General features: G+C 32.6%; 1 protein-coding gene across 1 annotated transcript in view; it reads right to left on the bottom strand.

Moving 5' to 3' along the window:
• LOC143258019 (tachykinin-like peptides receptor 99D) overlaps nucleotides 1–18994 on the bottom strand; it is a 66790-nt gene extending 47796 nt beyond the window's left edge. The window contains exon 1 of the mRNA XM_076517059.1: nucleotides 18192–18994. Coding sequence (XP_076373174.1) covers nucleotides 18192–18607 — 416 coding nt within the window. The 5' untranslated portion in view covers nucleotides 18608–18994. The remainder of the gene's footprint in view (nucleotides 1–18191) is intronic.
• Between the last annotated feature and the right edge of the window lie 858 nt (nucleotides 18995–19852).

Genomic DNA, 19852 nt, shown 5'->3' with positions numbered 1-19852 from the left:
AACTATTCTAGAATCACTTATGAAGACTTGATATATATAATATTACCAAATCAAATTAAGCGAGTTTTGCTCTCTTTGTCAGTGTAATGAAATCTGGCCTAAACTGAAAATCCCAACAACCTTGTTCAGAATTAAACATAAAGCTACACAATGGGCTATCTGTGTTCCGCATAGAGCGGGTATCAAAACCCGGTTTTTAGCCGTGCAAGTCCGCAAACATACCGCTGTACCAATTGTACTGGGACAAAAGTAAGTGATAAGTTAGCTTATCGATTCCAAAGTGTGTTTCAAAGCAAACTGGAGTCAAAAGTTAATAAGGAAAGAAGTCACAGAACTTCGATAAATAAATACCTGTTTATGCAGCAGTAGTGGAGATATAAATGTTAAACACTATTCTAATGCTCTACCTATACACAAATATTTTTTGAGGGAGGGGTTACTATGAAATGCAACGAAGTTTTAATGTTATCAATTTGCTTAATCCCCTGTTCCTCCAAACATGGCCAGGTGGTTAAGACACTCGTCTTTTTATTTGAGGGTGGCGGGTTTGAATCCCAGTCACGCCAAACGTGCTCGTCTTGTCAGCCGTGGGGGCATTATAATGTTACGGTCAATCCCACTATTTGTTGGTAAAAGAGTAACCCAAGAGTTGGATGTTGGTGGTAATGACTAGCTGCCTTTCCTCTAGTCTTACACTCTTAAATGAGGGACAGCTAGCGCAGATAGTCTCAAGTAGCTATGCACGAAATTCAAAACAAACCAATCTAATCTTCCTCCAAACTAATTGCTCCTTGATCTATCTGGACTGAAACTTGTTGTGAGCAGAAGTCACTCATCTGGCATTAAATCCACATCCAAGAATTTAATAAAGATTCAGCTGTAGGAACTGATGAATGCCGGTAACGAATCGCACTTGAGAAGTTTTTGTGGTATTAAATAAAGTGTTTATTGTGTTTTGAAACGCCAAAATGAGGATGGGTAGCAATTGACAAAACCCTTGAGGAGCAACAAATCTTGCTTTCTGCTGCGGCTCTAAGACAGGTGTAGCGGTATTAAATGGCAACTTAAAGAATAATCTTAGTTTAACAGTACAACTTGAACCTAAGAGTTTTGAGAGTAGAATCATAGTGAGGTTTTTTTTTAAACTGTTCTGGAATTTGCATGCTGGTTATAGTTCGTACCTTACTGGACATTGCTGTACTGTTTATAATGATGGTTATAATTAAGCAAATAATGTACTTGCTTCAACATGATTCTTTGGTGTAATATTATTAGCAGAATGATTAGTTGTCTGAAATTATTATGAAAATGCTTCAGATCTTCTATCGCTTACTCTAAAAATTTGGATAATCAAAGTTTCGGTACTGATTTTACATGAAAGGATAAATGTGTGCAACATAACATGAATTAAAGAGGGAAGTGTGTTTATGTTGTGTAAAATAATCTTTTAGACCATTACTAAATTTCACTGTATGTGAATGTAAATTTCTAACATTATTTATAAAGAAAGCCAGCATAACTGATTCATGACTGGTGTTAAAAACAAAACTATGTTACAGTTAATATTAAACAAAGTGAGAAATACTTAAAGGAAAGAATAACAATTACTTTTAACGATTAAAGGCACTAAAACTGCAAAAATATCACAACATTTTCTTTTCATTATCTGACGATTCCACACTGATTCATACAAAGTTGTAATACTTTATACTGAAACAGGTCATACAAAGTTGTAATACTTTATACTGAAACAGGTCATACAAAGTTGTAATACTTTATACTGAAACAGGTCATACAAAGTTGTAATACTTTATACTGAAACAGGTCATACAAAGTTGTAATACTTTATACTGAAACAGGTCATTCAAACATTAGTGTGCTCATTATTAAATCTGCACTGCCTTAAAGAGCAACTTTATACGTAACGTAGCTAAATCTCAACAATAGTTCTTTACATTATTACAATTAACAAAAAGATCTTACATTTATAAGACAACTGAGAAGGAACAGTAATAGCCAAGAATTAAAAAGTGGCATATTTTTATACATTACAACTATAATTTCTGCCAGCTATATTTGGGATTTAAACTGCACTTACGTGGTTCGGGACGTTAACTCCTAACTGCATCATTCACTTTGTTTCAGAGAATCCCATTACTATTAAAGTGTACTACTTTTTTATTTCATCGATATTGGAGAAAAAGGAAAGATCAGTAATGGTATCGACATCCGGACATAAGTGGAAAGGGAGGAATTCTAGAAAATATCGTACGTCACATGGCTGATGTTGCATTTACGACGACATTCTGATGAGTGTGTGTGTGTGTGTATTAAATAATACTGAAATTATCTAAAATCGAATTTAGTCATAAGGTATCACCTTCTCAAATACACAAACAACGCAAAAACCGGTAATTATAATTATGAATGTATAATTATAAATCCCAGTTGTATAACTGTAGCAAGTATTTCAAGTCAGAGTAAGACACATGTAAAAAAAACACACTTAATTTTTAAGAAAAACGTAATTTAATAAATAACAACAGCTTATACACGTTTTGTTTCGTATTTATAACACGGTCTAACGTTGTATAAAGCAACAAGCTGTGAGTTATAAATATGTTAATCGGTTCATGATTTATTTATTTATCTTTAGTCTTTATTTCATTGCATACCTTGGAAGTGTAAATTTATTTCGCACAATATGCTTAACTTCACGATGACGATAAACCCATCTGAAGTAAAAATGTATGCTAAAGGTTTTAATATTATTATTATTTCATTTAAAGTTTTGATACCCATACCAGTCGTCTTTAGAATACATGTTTGACCCCAGTTTAGATAATTACAAAACTAAATTGAAAAGTATAAAACGTACTATGGACAACACTCTTTAATACTAATTTCCCTTTGGCTGCATTCTCTTGTGAGTAAGCGGAGATATGAGTATTCCTTCTGATGGCTAGACAGGTGATTGGCTAGCATCTCTATGACCAGTTTCGTGTGAAAATGAAGTGCAATAAAAATAACCAGATAATATTTCTACCAGTGATTCGTTCATTAATACGAAATTAGTTATATTTAAATATTTCACCAATATTGTCTTTAAAGAAAGAAACTATATTTTTTACATATTTTAATGTTTAACAGTGTTTTGTATATATCGGATAAAGAAAAAAGCTTCAAAACTATTACTCTGTATTAAATACATTCTCTAGCATTCAACCAAGCGTGGAAAGTTAATATAAAGGGACTATTTAAAAATCAGGTTACTGTATTATAAATGATTGAAATAAAAAAAATTGATTTTATAAACACCAATAGGGATTAATACATACATAACCTAACTAACTATGGTAATATGGAACGTTTCACTGCTACGAAAAGTGTTGAAACAAGAATGTCAAAATTACAGAAACCGAGTTACTTAAATTTGGTTTGTTTTGAATTTCGGGCAAAGCTACACAAGGACTGTCTGTGTCTGTGCTAGCCGTCCCTAATTTAACAGTGTAAGACTAGAGGTAAGACAGCTAGTCATCACCACCCACTGCCAACTCTTGGACTACTGTTTTACCAATGAATAGTGGAATTGTCCGAACTTTATAACGTCCCCACGGCTAATAGGGCGATCATGTTTGGTGTGACAGAGATTCAAACCCGCGACCCCCGGATTACGAATCGATTGCCTTAATTACCTGGCCATGATGAGCCGAGTTAAAAAAATTATCTCTACTTTAGAAAATCATTGTTGTTCAGAAACAAAGTAGGGATAATTTTTTTAAAATTTAAGTACCTGATTTTTCTTGTAGTTTTGCCTGTCTTGTTTCAATACTTTCCGTAACATTAAAACTTCCTATATTACTGTAGCTAGTTAGGTTACATATATATTGATCCATACTGGTCTTTATAAAAATTAATTTTTGCTATTATACTTACTTGTTTCTTTTTATAAGTTATATTTACTATGCGCCAGCAGTAGAAAGTGGAGACGCTCATCTACCTGATTCTAATTTACTATTCATCAGGCTTTCCGTCAACCTATTCTCATATCTAGTTATATGGCCAAAGTGGCTCTCTCTCTCTCTCTCTCTCCATATATATATATATGATACTATTCTCTCTGGTATAAAAAATAATTGGAATCCAAAATGGAGTATTCTGTAAAAGAATTAGAGCTATTAGTTTAGTCGACATTTCATTACTCGTTTTTGGAAAAGTCACTTACTTACTTACTTTCTTAAACAGTTAAATTTTGATTCATTCCATAAATACATATATAGCGAACTAAGTGGCTTTATAAGCACAATAAACTTTAGTTTTCCCAGCCAATACTTTGAAATAATCATTATTGATATTCGTACATTTTAAAGGTGGTTTTAAACAGTTAATTTTTATAGCCGCCATTTTTTTCACCGCGATCCTTATTATCATGAGGTAGTACTATATTTAATAATATGTGTGCCTGTTTGTTAACATGCCCACGCTATTTTTTTTTACAACCATTGTTAGGAACGTTTTTTTTATGTATAAGTATATTTACTAAAAAAAACAGCTTTCAATATATTACTAAGTGTCTATGAAAATGTTCCTGATAGCATTAAAGTGGTTACACCAGCTTATTAAAAGACTGATACTGAGTTCAATACTTTACTGAAAATATTAAAAGTATAAATATTGAGCTTTAACACTCCTACGAAAAGACGTTTCTAGTCCTGATTTCTCCAAGCCCGTTCCCCTGGCTGTGGTTTCGCTAGATAGTAGATAGGGACAGTGGGAATCTCGTTAATCCATTCATTAATGGATTTAAATGGCAATTTCATTTAAATACATAATTATTAGCCTAATATTAATAACCTTTCAAGTTGCTCTGGGGCCTATCAGGCCCCACTTTTCGTAGGAGTGTAAAACACGTCAAGGAAAAACAATGAAACTTTTAACGCAGACATGAAACATCATATTAACTTATTATTGTCAAAACATGTTAGACCTAAATACGTTATAGAAGTGATTAAAGGTCTAATAGAGAGCAAGTGAGAAAAAAAAATGTAACAAAGTTAAAGTATTATTTTAAAACTATCAAACCATTTGTCAAAGTGTCCGCAATAAATTTGTTAGAGTCAATTTATAGGACAAAATGTTTCACTTAGTTTCTGCACTTTACCCGCGAATTAACGGTATGGCCACATGTTTTAACAGGTTTATTGGTTTTAGGTTTAGCGCACTTTTATGGCTTGTGTCTCAAAGAAGAAAACAAATGGTCTGACACTGAGCGTATAACGATAGAAGTGAGGAGATAATATGTTAACTTAAAGGAAAAAACAGGGTCCAGCTGTTACGCCAATATAGATTCTACGCTATCACTCTTGGTAATCTTACCGTTTTCTTGTCTTGCAATAAATACGTTTATGTTTTGTCATAATATGACACTGTGTAAACACTAGTAAAATCTTTAATCGATTATATCAATTACAACAGAAAAAACTGTAGCTTAGTTTGTTTATTGTTTTTTGCGGTTAAAGTTAATTTGTTTTTGAATTTCACGAAAAGCTACACTACGGTTACCGTACTAGCCGTCCCTAATTTAGGAGTAAAAACTAGAGGAAAAGCAACTATTCATCACCAACCTCCGTCACCTATAAGACCCCTATTTTACAAGCGAATAATGCGATTGATCGTGACATTATAACTCTTCTACTGCTGAAAGAGCAAGAATGTTTGGTGGGACGGGGATTGAAACCCGCGACCCTAAGACTGCGAATTAAGCACCTTATTCACCTGTCCATGCCAGGCAGTTTGCGGTTAAGAATGCCTATGCATGTAAAAATGTATAAAGAGTCAGAAAACTAATATTCTAAATAGGCAACCCATTCACTACGACTGTCACGAACATGGGTCAGACTTTTTCTTATGTACACTGCGGCTGTTCCATATATGGAAATTCACTTTTAAATTTTCTACGTGAATTGGTAACGGGTATTTATGAGTGCTGAGGTACTCTTTATCCATACAAGCATTGTTACCGAGTAATGGGTGAGTCAGTTTTTGTCTTTTTTCATCAGTTCTTCTCATGATATCAACGAAATCCTGTATACGGGACATCTACAGAGAATGGGATATATTTATATTATATGGATTTCAAAAGTTTATGACCATACTGAAACGAAGCGTTAATCGGTAAACACGTAACGAAATTTAGTCATTTGTGTTCAAGCATTAGCGTTGTCAACATCTCCCACTGACATCTCCTGTGTCACACTTGGTAAAAACATGGCAAAGGCTAAAAAGTTGACAGAGTTTGAACATGGCAGAATTTTCGAGCTGCAAAAGTAAGGTATCTCTCAACGTGCCATTGCTGGTGAGATTGGGCGTAGCAAAACTGCTGTTGCAAATTTCTTAAAAGACCTTGAGGGATACGGAACGAGAATTTCAAGTGGTCGACCCAAGAAAATTTCGCCGGCGTTGAGCGGGAGGATTCGACGGGTTGTTCGGCAAGACACCAGCCGATCGTCGAATCAGATTAAGTTCCTTACGGACGCAGAATGCAACTCAAGAACAATAAGACGGCATCTACAAGAGAAAAGCTTTAAAAACTGTAAACGTCTTCAAAGGCCACGCCTCCTTCCACATCACGAAACAGCTCGGTTAAACTTTTCTGTAAAGCACCAAATATAGAACGTAGAAAAGTGAACGAAGGTTTTGTTCTCTGATGAGAAAAAGATTAAGCTGGATGGTCCAGATGGCTTCCAACGTTACTGGTACGATAAGGATATCCAACCGGAGCCATTTTCTACACGATACAGTGGAGGAAGTTTCATCATGATCTGGGTGCTTTCTCCTTCCATGGAACAATGGAGCTTCAGGTTATACAGGGGTGCCAAACAGCAGCTGGCTACATTGGCATGTTGGAGAGAGCATCCTTATTGACTGAAGGCCCTCGCTTGTGTGAAAATGACTGGACAACGCTGCAATCCACAATGCCAGCAGGACAAAGGACTTTTTTCATGGCGAATAACGTGATTCTTTTGGACCATTCAGTGTGTTCGTCCGAACTGAAACCCCATTGAAAATGCTTGGGGGTGGATGGCAAGGGAAGTCTATAGAAATGGACGTCAATTCCAAACAGTGCATGATCGTCGTGAAGCCATCTTCACCATTTGGAATAACATTCCAGCCAGCCTTCTACAAACGGTAATGTCGACCATGCCAAAAGCGAATGTTTGAAGTTATTCGCAATGACGGCCGTGCAATTCACTAATGAGACCTCTTGTTGGGCATATAATACCCTGTTTAGGACTTCTTTTTGGTATGGTCTTAAACTTTTAACCAGCTACTATTTAGGTTAATTTTATAATGTTCACATTTTCCCTATTAAATGCTAAAAAGTTTTTTTTTTTATTTTCCCTTTTCTTATTTTCATCTTTTGAAGCTCTACTCAAATAAGTGGTTGAGTCTAACAACGCAAAATGCATATTTTTTTCTTTATGTTCATTGGCCTTAAGATTTTGGCCAGCAGTGTATTTCAACTGTTGGTTGCACTAGTTTATTTAATAAACTAAAATAATAATTTATTTCTCATATAAATGTGTTTTGCTCTATTTAAGAGTTTAGTAGTTTTTCTTAAGTTTCTTTTATGATTGAATTGTTTTAGACGTTTATGAATATGTGTCGAATATTTTCAGCGTTCAAAAGGAAAAAAAAACAACACGTGTTCTTATATACTGGCTACTTCTCACTTATTATTTGTTTAACAGCTAATTACACTGCAGTTAGTATACTCACCAGTTAATTACACTGCATTTAGTATACTCACCAGTTAATTATATTATATTCTAAGCAGCGGTCTCATAAGTTCTTTTACACTGAATATAGTACACTCACCAATTATAATATCCCCTAAAACAGCGGTCTCATGAGGTCTTTTACATTTAATTTAGTATATTCACCAATTTATTATATTATTCTCTAAGACACTGGTCAAATAAGGTTTTCGATACCTTTATTATGGCTCTTACTATGACCAGGTACTGTAAAATTAAGCAAAACTGTATTTGGGGAAAGATGTATTCATTAACAAGTTGAAAACTCAATCTTGGTATTATGGTCATCATCTGAAATAGTTAACTGTGAAAAATAATAAAATTGGTGACCAGTACTCTAAGACATTCTTTATAACTAGTCGTTTGCAAGAGTTGTTTATGTTTGTACACGAAGGTGTTTCACTTAAAGATGATGTTTTGTAATACGAAGTTAATAACTCACTTTCAATTACTCAGGCGAAGAGATATGTATTATATTTATACACAAAGACTTACATTTCCATCTCAATTAAACCTAGGACCAGCAATGGCACTACCAATAAGTTTATCTACTTACTACTTTTTTGTCTAGTTCAAATTAGTAGTTTCAACTTTTGGTATTCGCGAAAGAAAATAATTGGTACCCGTAAGAAATATTTCACAATAAAATTCTTTGTGTGTTTCTTTTGTTATGGTTATATTTGTGTTTATCTTAGTTTGACCATATTTTTTTCCAAAAAAGGTGAGAATCTTTCCAAAGAAAAAAAAAGGGAAATTATTTTACATCAATGTGTTCTGTTATTTATTGATATCCATTGCTGATTATTACACGCATTTGAAGAAAGAATGTTTAAAAATAAAATTTCGCTTGAGTATGTTTCTATTTTGAACTATTTGTTACATTACAAAATTATTTTACGTTTAATTCAACGGACAAACAATAAGAAATCTAAAAAAAGATAGAGTTAAAGTTGAGGTTTGCGAATTACTATCATTTAGTTATTAACATCTGTCAATGTTGTATTGTAAGTGATTAACACGTACTTAATCCATACTACCTTAAATTTTTCAAGTATTTTCTTCTTGTGGAAATTTCTGTAAGTGTGATAGTAATGTGTTGTTGTTTTTTAAATATCGCGCAAAGCTACACGGGGGCTATCTGCGCTAGCCGTCCCTAATTTAGCAGTGTAAGACTAGAGGGAAGGCAGTTAGTCATCACCACCTGCCGCTAACTTTTGGACTACTCTTTTAGCCACGAATAGTGGGATTGACCGTCACATTATAACGCCCCCACGGCTGAAAGGGCGAGTATGTTTGGTGCGACGGGAATTCTACCCCGCAACTCTCAGATTACGCCTTAACCCACCTAGCCATGCCGGGCTTAATCGTAATGTGAATGGTTATGATAAGCATCTTTCGGCTAGCTTTCATAATTAGTAAAACCTTGTATGTGTTAGTTCTATAATAAAGAAAATATTTATATATTAACACTCCTCTCACGTTATAAGAAGAATCACAACTCTAAGTTTTGTTGTTGCATCTATTAATATTAAATTATCAATTCTATAATGTTTAAATCACTTATAGCTATTTTATTTGTTATTTTCAAAATAGCACAGAAAGCTGTTTAAAATCATCTTTAGCTGAATTATTCCTCAGGCATAGAATGATTTTTGTAAACTAAAAGAAAATTAGAAAATTAATGAAAAAATTTAATAAAAATATATATGAATCAATATATTTGAGCAGAAACTCAATGGTATATTAATCTTATAAACAATGGACAAGTTTTTATCCTTGATAAAAAAAAACAGACTTGTGTGATAAAATGTATATTTCTTACTTTTGTGAAATCCTCAAATGGACTTTTATGGCTTGGCACACGAGTGAAATTAGATTTAGCTGGAATTCCATGAGATAAGCTCACAGACGGATTCTTGGAAGTCCCAATCTAAGGCATGTGGTTTAGAAAGACGAAACGTTTTTTTTTTTAGTTGTGAGACTAAGCCAATAGGGAAGATTGACGAGTGGAATTCATTGCAGCTCTAACTAGAAGATGTCAAAATATTTCTGAAACCTTCTCAATAAATCTTCAATGAATATTTTTGTTTTTTATTGCTGCCAATAATTCTTTGAATAATTTAAAATTCAAATTTAGTAATTGTAGTTTAAACGTGAAAAAGAAGTAGATAAAAGGGATTTATACGCAAATGGAGAAAGAAATAGAGTATTGTGTATAAGCAATGACACGCATAAACTGTTTCATATACACATGATTTCATTTCAAGTGTTACGAAGAAATCGCGTCTTGTAGCATGGTATTACACATAACAAAACAACTTTTTCCTTCAATCACTGTTATACAAACAACATTTCATGTTAGGTGCTACACATGTACGAAGACACTTAGCCAGTATTAAATATAAATAATGCTTATGATGTTTTTTCATATAGACAGCACTAGTAATCTTACAGAGAAAAAACATGGCATTGCCTAGTTATCAATATTGTTCCTGACACTGTCTGAATATAGGCTTGAAGTCATGCTCATAATATATTTCACAAGAAAAGCAAGAAATAATTTTAGCTTATTAGTATCATTTTAAAGTAAGTAATATGTGTATGTAAATAAGCATGCAAGTCTTATTAAACAATTTAATTACCTTTTTTAACATGAATACCACATATCATGTATCCTTGTTTTTGGTTTATATTTTTAAATAGTCAAATGTGCCTGAAAATTTCGTAAAATTTTCATACTTAAAAGGTTTTTCTTCTTATAAGCACAAAGCTACACAATGAGTTATGTATAATTTATCAATCTTGGGGAATCGAGCCACGCATTTTAGCATCTCAAATTGGAAGACTTACTGCTCACTAATAGGAGCAATTAAAAGTTGAATGCCAATCAATATAAATTGTATTGTGAATAAAATATACAACTCTATGTGAAATGAGAGTATATTCGTTTATGTCACAAATCAATTCAACATATGTGCTGTTTTTATTGAGCCTCAGTATGTGATATTTAAACTGAACACTCAAAACTAAGAATTTAACCATGAAACATATATGTGTGATAGAGTAATTTTGTACTTTATTCTTGTTATCATGGCTTATTGTGTATAATTCTTATTAAAATTCATGAAGGAACATTTTTCATATGGATAACAGGTCTCGCACTTGCGTGCTGTCTGACACAAGGTCACGTGATTTTCTCTGATTAGGCTGAGGGACAAAGAACTATGTTCTAACCATGAAAACAAAAATAGTAATAATAAAGCAGCAATACACCACACCAACAATAGAATTGTATTTTCTTTTAAGCATGCTTGTTCATTAAGAATTTTAAAAATTCATTGCGCATATAAAGTTGCTCAATTTAATTAGTTTTCGCTCCGGGTTACTAGTTATTTTCTAGTTTAAAGGTAATTATCTTTAACCGTGATGTAGCAAGAAGAAAATAAAGTACAGAAAGTAGCACAAAAATGAATATTAAATTTTTTAAGCTCTCAAAATATTAAAACTGTTATTTGTCTTAATCTGAAACAATGTTGGTAAATTAATTAAAAATCAACCCTTCCTCACTCTCTAGGATTGTTAGTTTAAGACCTAATTAATCTTAATTCGAAAAAAGAAAAACAACTGTTAATCCATGGGCCTAAGTAACATCCGTTTCAAGCTTTTCTTTAATTTGAAAACAATCTTCAATATTAGCATTATCTGTTATGTACCACAAGTATATATATTTCTTACTGTAAATAATTCAACATTGTCAAAGTTTGTTCTTTAGTAATAACGGCTTCAGTTTCAGAGTTTTTGTTGTTTTTGCAGCTTAAAGCATCAAGTGTTATTGCAACAATGCTTTGTAGAAGTAGCGGTTAAAAAATTCAATGTTTACGACTTGAAATTAGAAGAATTATTATTATAGTGACAAGCTGTAGGAATAATGTCGGGTTGGCTGTAAAATTATTGCTACTCTAGTTTTCTATAATAATTATTATTGTTGGATTGGTTGTAAAATTATTGTTATACTTGTTTTCTGTAAGAACTATTATAGTTCTGATCTGTAGTAATAATGGTGGTAGTTTCAAAGTCTTTGTTTAAAAATGTAAATATCATCGTTATACTATTATACAGTAGTATCGGTTAATTTGGACTTACTTTCTCGTTTCAAGTAACAGTAAACAACGTTAGTTTTTATAACAATGAAACTGATTTAGAGAATTGTAAACAACTGTTCTTACATTGGTATGTAGTAAAGACAGTTTAAGACTTTAATGCTTCGTTATTCTTTGTCAAATAATTCCTTTAAACAGTGTGGATTCCATTTCTGAAAGCTATCTCTCTACAATGGAATATGTAGCTTTAACATATATGTCGCAAAGTATATATTTAGGAATAGTCGCCTTAATGTACAAAGTAGTTTAGTGTGATACAGGGAAATAAAGTATAATCCTTCACCAACGATTACTGGACGCATTAAGATTTTGAAATATGTCTGTTTAAAACTCTATGAAACTTGCAGCATTCATTAATTTCTAATCTTTGTGTAGCATATTGTTAACGTTACCAGGATGTATGCTCAGTTTCGCCAATATTTCTCTTGTTAAAGTTACTAAGAGGAATGGCAACTTCACCAAGATTTGTCATGGTAAAATTGCCAAGAGATATGCCAAGTTTCAACAACATTTCTCTTGATAACTTTACCAAGAGATATGCCCAGTTTCAACAACATTTCTCTTGACAACTTTACCAAGAGATGTGCTCAGTTTCAACAACATTTGTCTTGATAACTTTACCAAGTGATATGCCTAGTTTCATCAAGATTTTACTTGGAGTGGACAGTTCTTTTTTTTTACCGTAGTTTCACTTTGTAGGGGACAGTAACAAAATCATCCAGCCATAAGCTTGTTCGCTGCAGCAAGGCACTGTTGAATGGTTGAAAATTCGTCATGATCCAAATAAATACATGACAAATATGTCGCCCGTGGGGCCCCGACTCGCATCTGAAACGATGCTCTTATTGCATTAGCATATATACAAACAAATTTTATAATATATGAATAACTTTATATATAATCTGTGTTGTAGTCATTTTTCTTTACACTATATGACGTATAAAACCACTTGAAATTATAAGAAAAATCTATTTTTTTCATTATCAACCTCTTTCTCTGGTGCTTTTCCTATCCAATTTTATATCTGTTTGTCTGTCCCAAGAGACTAATACTAAGAAGTGATCGACTAGATATAATAAATCCAAGTTATACTTGTCACTGGACGCTTGTCGAAGAAATACAACTTCTTTTATAAAAGAAAAATCCTCTTAGGGTTTCAGGGCAATTTTGATTATTGTCATTTATCTCCGGTATTTCTATTACAACGTTTATTTTCTGTTACTATAGATTCAAAATGATAAACATACAATGACGTCAAATTGCTAATTCATGACTACTGGCAACATGACTTTGTGGCTCACCAAAACCTTCTTATATAATAACAAAAACATTCAAAATACTCTTTAATTAAAATTAATTGAAAAAAATCGTACAGTTTATTAAGGCCTACTAACTTCTTAATTATAACGTTACTTAATATACGAACTTTTTAAAAATTCACAATGTCTATAGCTGTTTGTAAATACAGAGTAGAAGCATTCTCAAACCCAGATCTTCATCGTTTGGGCTTTTAAGATAATTTGTGATTAATCAAAAATAATACAAGCATTTAATCAGAAACAAAGTAAGGTGTGATACTATGGTACTGCCTTATGAAATTAATAAAACAAATACAACAGACTATAGTTGCCATGCCTTTTTTCATTTACAAAATTGTTATGATGTATTCAAGAGGAAAATATTATTTTGAATGATAACAATAGTATTTTGCTGTTGAAATGGGATGGTTAACAACATACACCAAAGTGATATTAAATCAGTCTTATAAATTCAACACACTTTGAAGTTTAAAATGTTAACATGATTTGCAACAAAAATATTATTGATTTGTTTTTGTTTGTATTTTAAAACGGATAGGTTGCACATTAACCTTTTTTTTTTTTATAAAGATGTTTCTTGCAAAGACAAAGAAAAGCAACCAGAAGACACTTCACACGACTGTATTTACTGTTTGCTACACGAAACATGAAAACCAAAGGAGAACAATATGCATATTTGTACTGAATAAAAGCCTCTCAAAAGACCAAATGTTTCTACTATTGTATTTTACTACCGTAATTATCCCTAAAAATAACCTGCACACAAGACTCCAGAGAGTTTAATGACGCAGTTAGTTTTACAGATTCCTTGTAGTTTAGATATTACACGGTTGCTGTCCGATAATTTTAGAGGTATAGTTGAATTCAGAGCGAATTCATTTTATTTACTCCAGATCCTATATCGTATTATTACAGGTTGTGAAGATGTTTTACGAACTACTTTGTTTAACAAACCAAAAGGCATTGAACGATAACTCAAGAATCACTCCATTTCCACCAACAATATAATTTTGGTAGAAGAAAATTCCACCTACGAAATTACCAAACAAATGATAAAGCACCCGCAGAGCTCTCTGAAGTTTTCCTTTTCAGTGGTTTGAAAAAACTTTATTAAATATATACAATATTAAATCGAGCTTGAAATATTGTCAATATCTACTATTTTAGGCGTTTATAATTTTCCTTACCTAGTAGAACCAAGAAATACACAAATAAATTTAGTTTAATTATTCCGTGCCTTTACAAAGCACATAATACTTGTGTTTCCAAGCCCTGGTTCCAATGATACAAGCGTAGAAGGGTGATCTATTCATCCAGCGTACAATTAAGTACCCATCATTCAATGAGATAAACTGGAACAACTGGGGTGAAGTATCTTTCTCAAAGACGTAACAGTCTTCAACCCTCCAGCCATTTGACTACGAGTCTAAAGCGTGAAGCTGCTGACCCACGCTGTTGTGTATTTAATTCTATATGTATAAATGAAGTGACATCAAAACTATAAAAAATTCATTTATTTAAACGATTTATCAAAGTTTCCAATATTGGTAAAAAAACCTCTAAGACTACAGCATGCTTGAATGCTGATTTTCTATAGAACCGCAACTTAAAATTTTATATAGCTAAAGGTGTTTAATGGTCTAGAATAAACAGATTTATATTTAACTAGAAATAACTACGAATATTTAAACAATTGCTATAACACATTCTTACTAAATGATGTTGCTTGAGAAAAGCAAACTTTCACTAATCGTCTTTAAAACGAATTTCGAGCAAAGCTTCACAAGGGCTACCTGCGCTAGCCCTCACTGATTTAGCATTATAAGAGTAGAGGGAAGGCAGCTAGTCATCACCACCCATTGCCAACTCTTGGGCTACTCTTTACCAACGAATAGTGGGATTGAGCGTCACTTTATAATGCCCCCATGGCTGAAATGGCGAGCATGTTTGATGTGACTGGGATTTGAACCCGCGACCCTCAGATTACGAGTCGAGTGCCTTAACCACCTGGTCATGCCGTGCAATTTAATCTTGAAAGGTTTGTTTAATATTTAAAATATCAAGAGCACTTTTAAAATACAATAATCACGAGAATTTTATACAAGTGTTTTAGGACTAACTAGGTTGTTTTGTTATTAGTTATTCAAAGTTTCTATCAGTTATTTCTAGTAATTCTACGGAGTTGTAATATTCTCCCCTCAAAATTTTATGCGAGGTTTAACTTCTAGGTTATTTGAGTTTGTCTTCTTTTAATTCAAAGTGGGAACATTCTTGGTAAAATTCCACAAACTTAGTTCACTAGGCACTAGACAATGATAGATCTAGACTCAAGTGAGCTAGACTCAATACTTAAAATGACTCAAAAATATTGATACTTGAATGCTCACAAAGAATGGGCGTGACTAGGCAATAGAATTTCTAAATGTGAAACTTGTTTTAAATACGTACCTTGCCATCGAATAAGCATCATATTATTGAAAACTAACCCTGATGTCGTTGTACAACTATTATATTTTAAACATCAGTAATATAGTTTTGTTTTTATACTGAAAACCGTCGATTTTCTCTAGATATATATTCTAAAGTTCAATTTTGTTGCAAGTTTATTTAATCTGTGAATTCATGGTGCTATTAACATTCTAAACAATTAACTATGGCATAACGGGAAAACATGTTATTATTTTGTTAACCTAAAGAAGGTCGAAAGGTTGTTTCTTACTTTATTTTAATTAAAGTTTTAATATCCACACCAGCCGTCTTTAGAATACATTTTCACTTCAAGTGGGTTTCTCGTCATCATGAATTACTTCACCAGGCTGTGAAACTATTTATCTCTTGATGCAACTGAGCTGCGCAGAGAAACCAAATTTGCAGACGTAGCTACCACACAAAGAGACAAAAACAACCTTAACAGTATTGTTCTCTGATTCTGTGTACAAGTTATGGAACAGAAGGTAGCAAATTGAAAAAAAATAAATACTATATGCAAACAACTATTTTAAAGTTAGGCAGTTTCGTAGCACTTTAGAATGAGCAGAATAGATGTAAAGAAGGTGTTTTGAGTTAATATACTTTATCAACTGAAGTTTCCGTATTATTTCCATTTGGAATAAAATATGTTAGAGTTTGCTTAGAGAAGAGATCTTTACATATGCTTAGAGCCATGCCATAAGTAGAAATATTTTCTACAAAGACCTTAGAGAATAAAGCACATTAACATTATTATTTCGAAATTTAAAATTACCCAATACCAGATTAAAGCACATAAAATTTGTGATAGAAATGGAACCAATTTACTATCAGTATAATTTGTATTCTACACAAATCTATATTATGAATTTTTTTATCATTTTGCAGAGTGTTTCTATGTTTTTATTTATTGTTTCAATAATAAAGTAGAGTAATAAACAAAAGCAATGTTTAAATGTAAAGGTTTAATGCCAAACCTGGAATATAATTAATGAAAATGAATAATGAAATATCACGGAAGTGAATATTGTAATGTTACAAATTATTATCATAGTATTATTATCTTTATTAGCAGAACAAAAAATACAGTAAGCAGCCGTTGCTAATGACGCACGTTTTGTAACCAGAAGTCAATGACGGTTCGACTAAGAACCGATTGATTAAAATAACTACAGCATTGGCGTGGCATATGATTACATATTTCAGTGTTAATGCTGTTCTTGTATATAAACTCTTACAAAACTCACTAAACTCGCTTTCTTCTGTCATTAAAGTAGAATAATATTCTTAAGACAAGAACAATTACACGTACTTGAGACCGAAATCGCTTGTCTGGCTAAAATGTGTAAGAAATCAGATATATAAACGTAACGTTTGTTTTCACAAAAGCAGGTATATAGATTCATATAAGAGTTCTTAGGATCATGTTATACGTAAGAAGTTGTAATGTTCTCTATGGTTTATTTATCAAGATGAGAACAGAAAGATGCGAATTAAATATCTGTCTAATTTCTTATCAAGTTCCAGGAAATATAAACTGCGTCTGTGGTTGTTATTTAAAACAAATCGTGTGGTTTAAAATCTTTATTACAATTTTAATGTTAAAAAAAATCATATCACGTCATCTCTTCAAGATTGTTATAACCAGTCACGATTTTCATATATGTGGGATCTATTAAATGACAGTGATTAAATCCTCTGCATTCTCGATTATTGACAAATTTTAGTGTGTTGTGTAAACAAACAACTTCGTAAGCCGATATTCCCCGCAGTATTTACATAGTGTTTATTTGATCTACACATACGTACGTTTTCGTCGTAGACATGGATTTTGTTCTCAACACCGTATTTCGAAAAACTAGGATATTTCACAATGCTTTTTTCAAAGTGTATAATGTATGCAATCTTATATACAGTGGAAGTTAAAAACGGTTTGCTTCATTTTGTTAGTTTTTCAAACAAAATGTATGATTTCATAAGGACGTTGTTCTATCATTACAAACATAGAAATTCCTTATATTACACTTCTCATGAAAGAAAAGGTTAAGAAAAAAAAGTTTAAATCCTGTTAGCACGTAAATAGGTTTTGAGTATTTGTTTTTTAACGGCTCTTTTGTTGAAACTTCAAATGAACCCATCTTCACCAGTCTAACGTAGAATCCACTCTTATAATTCATGATAAAAGACTGATAGAAAAAACAATACGTGTCAGAAGGAGCATCATAATTGGAAAAAGGTTGGTGTTGTTAGGCTTAAGGTATTAATTTTTGTAATTAAAATTATGTGTATCATCTTTTTTCTTCTCGGAAATTAAAATATAAATGAAAACAAATAAGTTACTACAAATAATTTAACAAAATTAAAATGCTCAAAAAACGCAGCTGGACCAAAACAGTGGATAGTAGTTAGTAGACATAACTGCTTACCTGTCAATAGAGATTGCCATAAGTGTAAATACACTAGCAGCTACCGACAAGATAGAGATAAAGTTGGACACTTTGCAGTAAGCGCTTCCAAAAGGCCAGTCACCATTCAGCATGGATGAAAAATTGAAGATGACGTTCAAGGTGGAAACCATGGTGTCTGCCAAGCTAAGGTTCACCAAGAAGTAGTTGGTGACTGTTCTCATTCTTTTATGAGCCAGTACAATCCAGATGACAATAACGTTGCCACCAGTAGCAACTAGCACCATTCCTCCAAAAGCAAGGCTCCATAAAGTCTGTTGCCACCATGGAAGAATGTAAACGTTTTCTGTGGGAATGTCTTTTAAAAAGGTGTCATTGACAGATACAAAAGTCTCGTTTCCGTCATATGTGCAGTTATTTATCATCTTTTGGTTCATTATACTTTATTGGAAATATTTTAGCAGAAACTGATGTTAAAAGTATACAAAGGAACAAAAAGTAGAAAATCGCTTCGTTTTCGCAATTTGAAAGCAAATGTCACAAGTTTTAAATGAGCCTTTCCTTCATTATAACATTTCGATTTCTGAGACAATCATGTATTATGATACCTGGAACTAAAAACGCAAACTAACAAGTCAATATATATATATATATTACATAATTATGAAAATTAACTAATGCTTAGTTCTTATTATTTTCTCAATCACGCACAACTCGGGAAAGATACAACAAGACCATTTATGTTTGAGTCCAGAACGAAGGGAGGAAGTTGGGTTTCCTGCTCATGAACTCTCCAACCTCTGACTAGCGGTGTTCACAGAACAGAGCCACAACTCAGTCTGTTACAACGAAGATCCAATGAGAGTATTTCGAGTGCAAAGTGATGTGACAATGACGGCACGATACGCGCACGCGCACTGAGCAAACTCGACGAGATTTGTTGCCCTTGGTCCAAAATAAATCACTATATTCTCTGTCACTACTCGTGTTATGAAAATTGGAGAAGGGCATCAGAAGTAATATCACGATATAGAATTCGTCCCAGGAATCTGAAAATAACTAAATAACCAGGATTTATTAAATAATTACTCTGTCAGAGTTGTGTAAGTAATAGTATTAAGTTTCTATATATATATATATGTATACAAAACTATCGTATTAAGATTGTTTAAGTAAATACTGTAAGAGAACACTGTAATAAGTACGTTCTGTGCAAAGACTGTATGAATAACCACTTTATCAGTCTGTTGTAAGGAAAACTTTATTAGGTCTTTGTAACCAACCAATTCATTCAAACCATTGTAAGTAACTACTCTTAAAGGAATCTATAAATGTCTTCTGAATCAGGACTTTTAACATAAATATTACATCAGGAGTCTTTACATAAGTACTATATCAAGCCTTTATCAGGATGTATTAAATGTTTTTGTAGGTTTGTTTGCAGTTAAGCATAAAGTTACTCCATGAGCTATCTGTGATCTGTACCGCTGAAGGGGGGAAGAAATGTAAATTATTTCTGTATCAGGATTTTGAAAATAACTATTTCATCACGATATCCTAAATAATCAGTGCATCAAAGACTCTTAAGCTAATATTTGTATGGAATATCTATCCAGAAGGCTCTTAACGTTTTGGTATGTTTTTAGTTTTTATTTTTGACACAAGAAGGTATGCTTTTTCAT

Source organism: Tachypleus tridentatus, chromosome 7, assembly GCF_004210375.1.
Source record: "Tachypleus tridentatus isolate NWPU-2018 chromosome 7, ASM421037v1, whole genome shotgun sequence".
NCBI lineage: Eukaryota > Metazoa > Arthropoda > Merostomata > Xiphosura > Limulidae > Tachypleus > Tachypleus tridentatus.
This window is presented reverse-complemented; position numbering and strand designations above follow the sequence as displayed.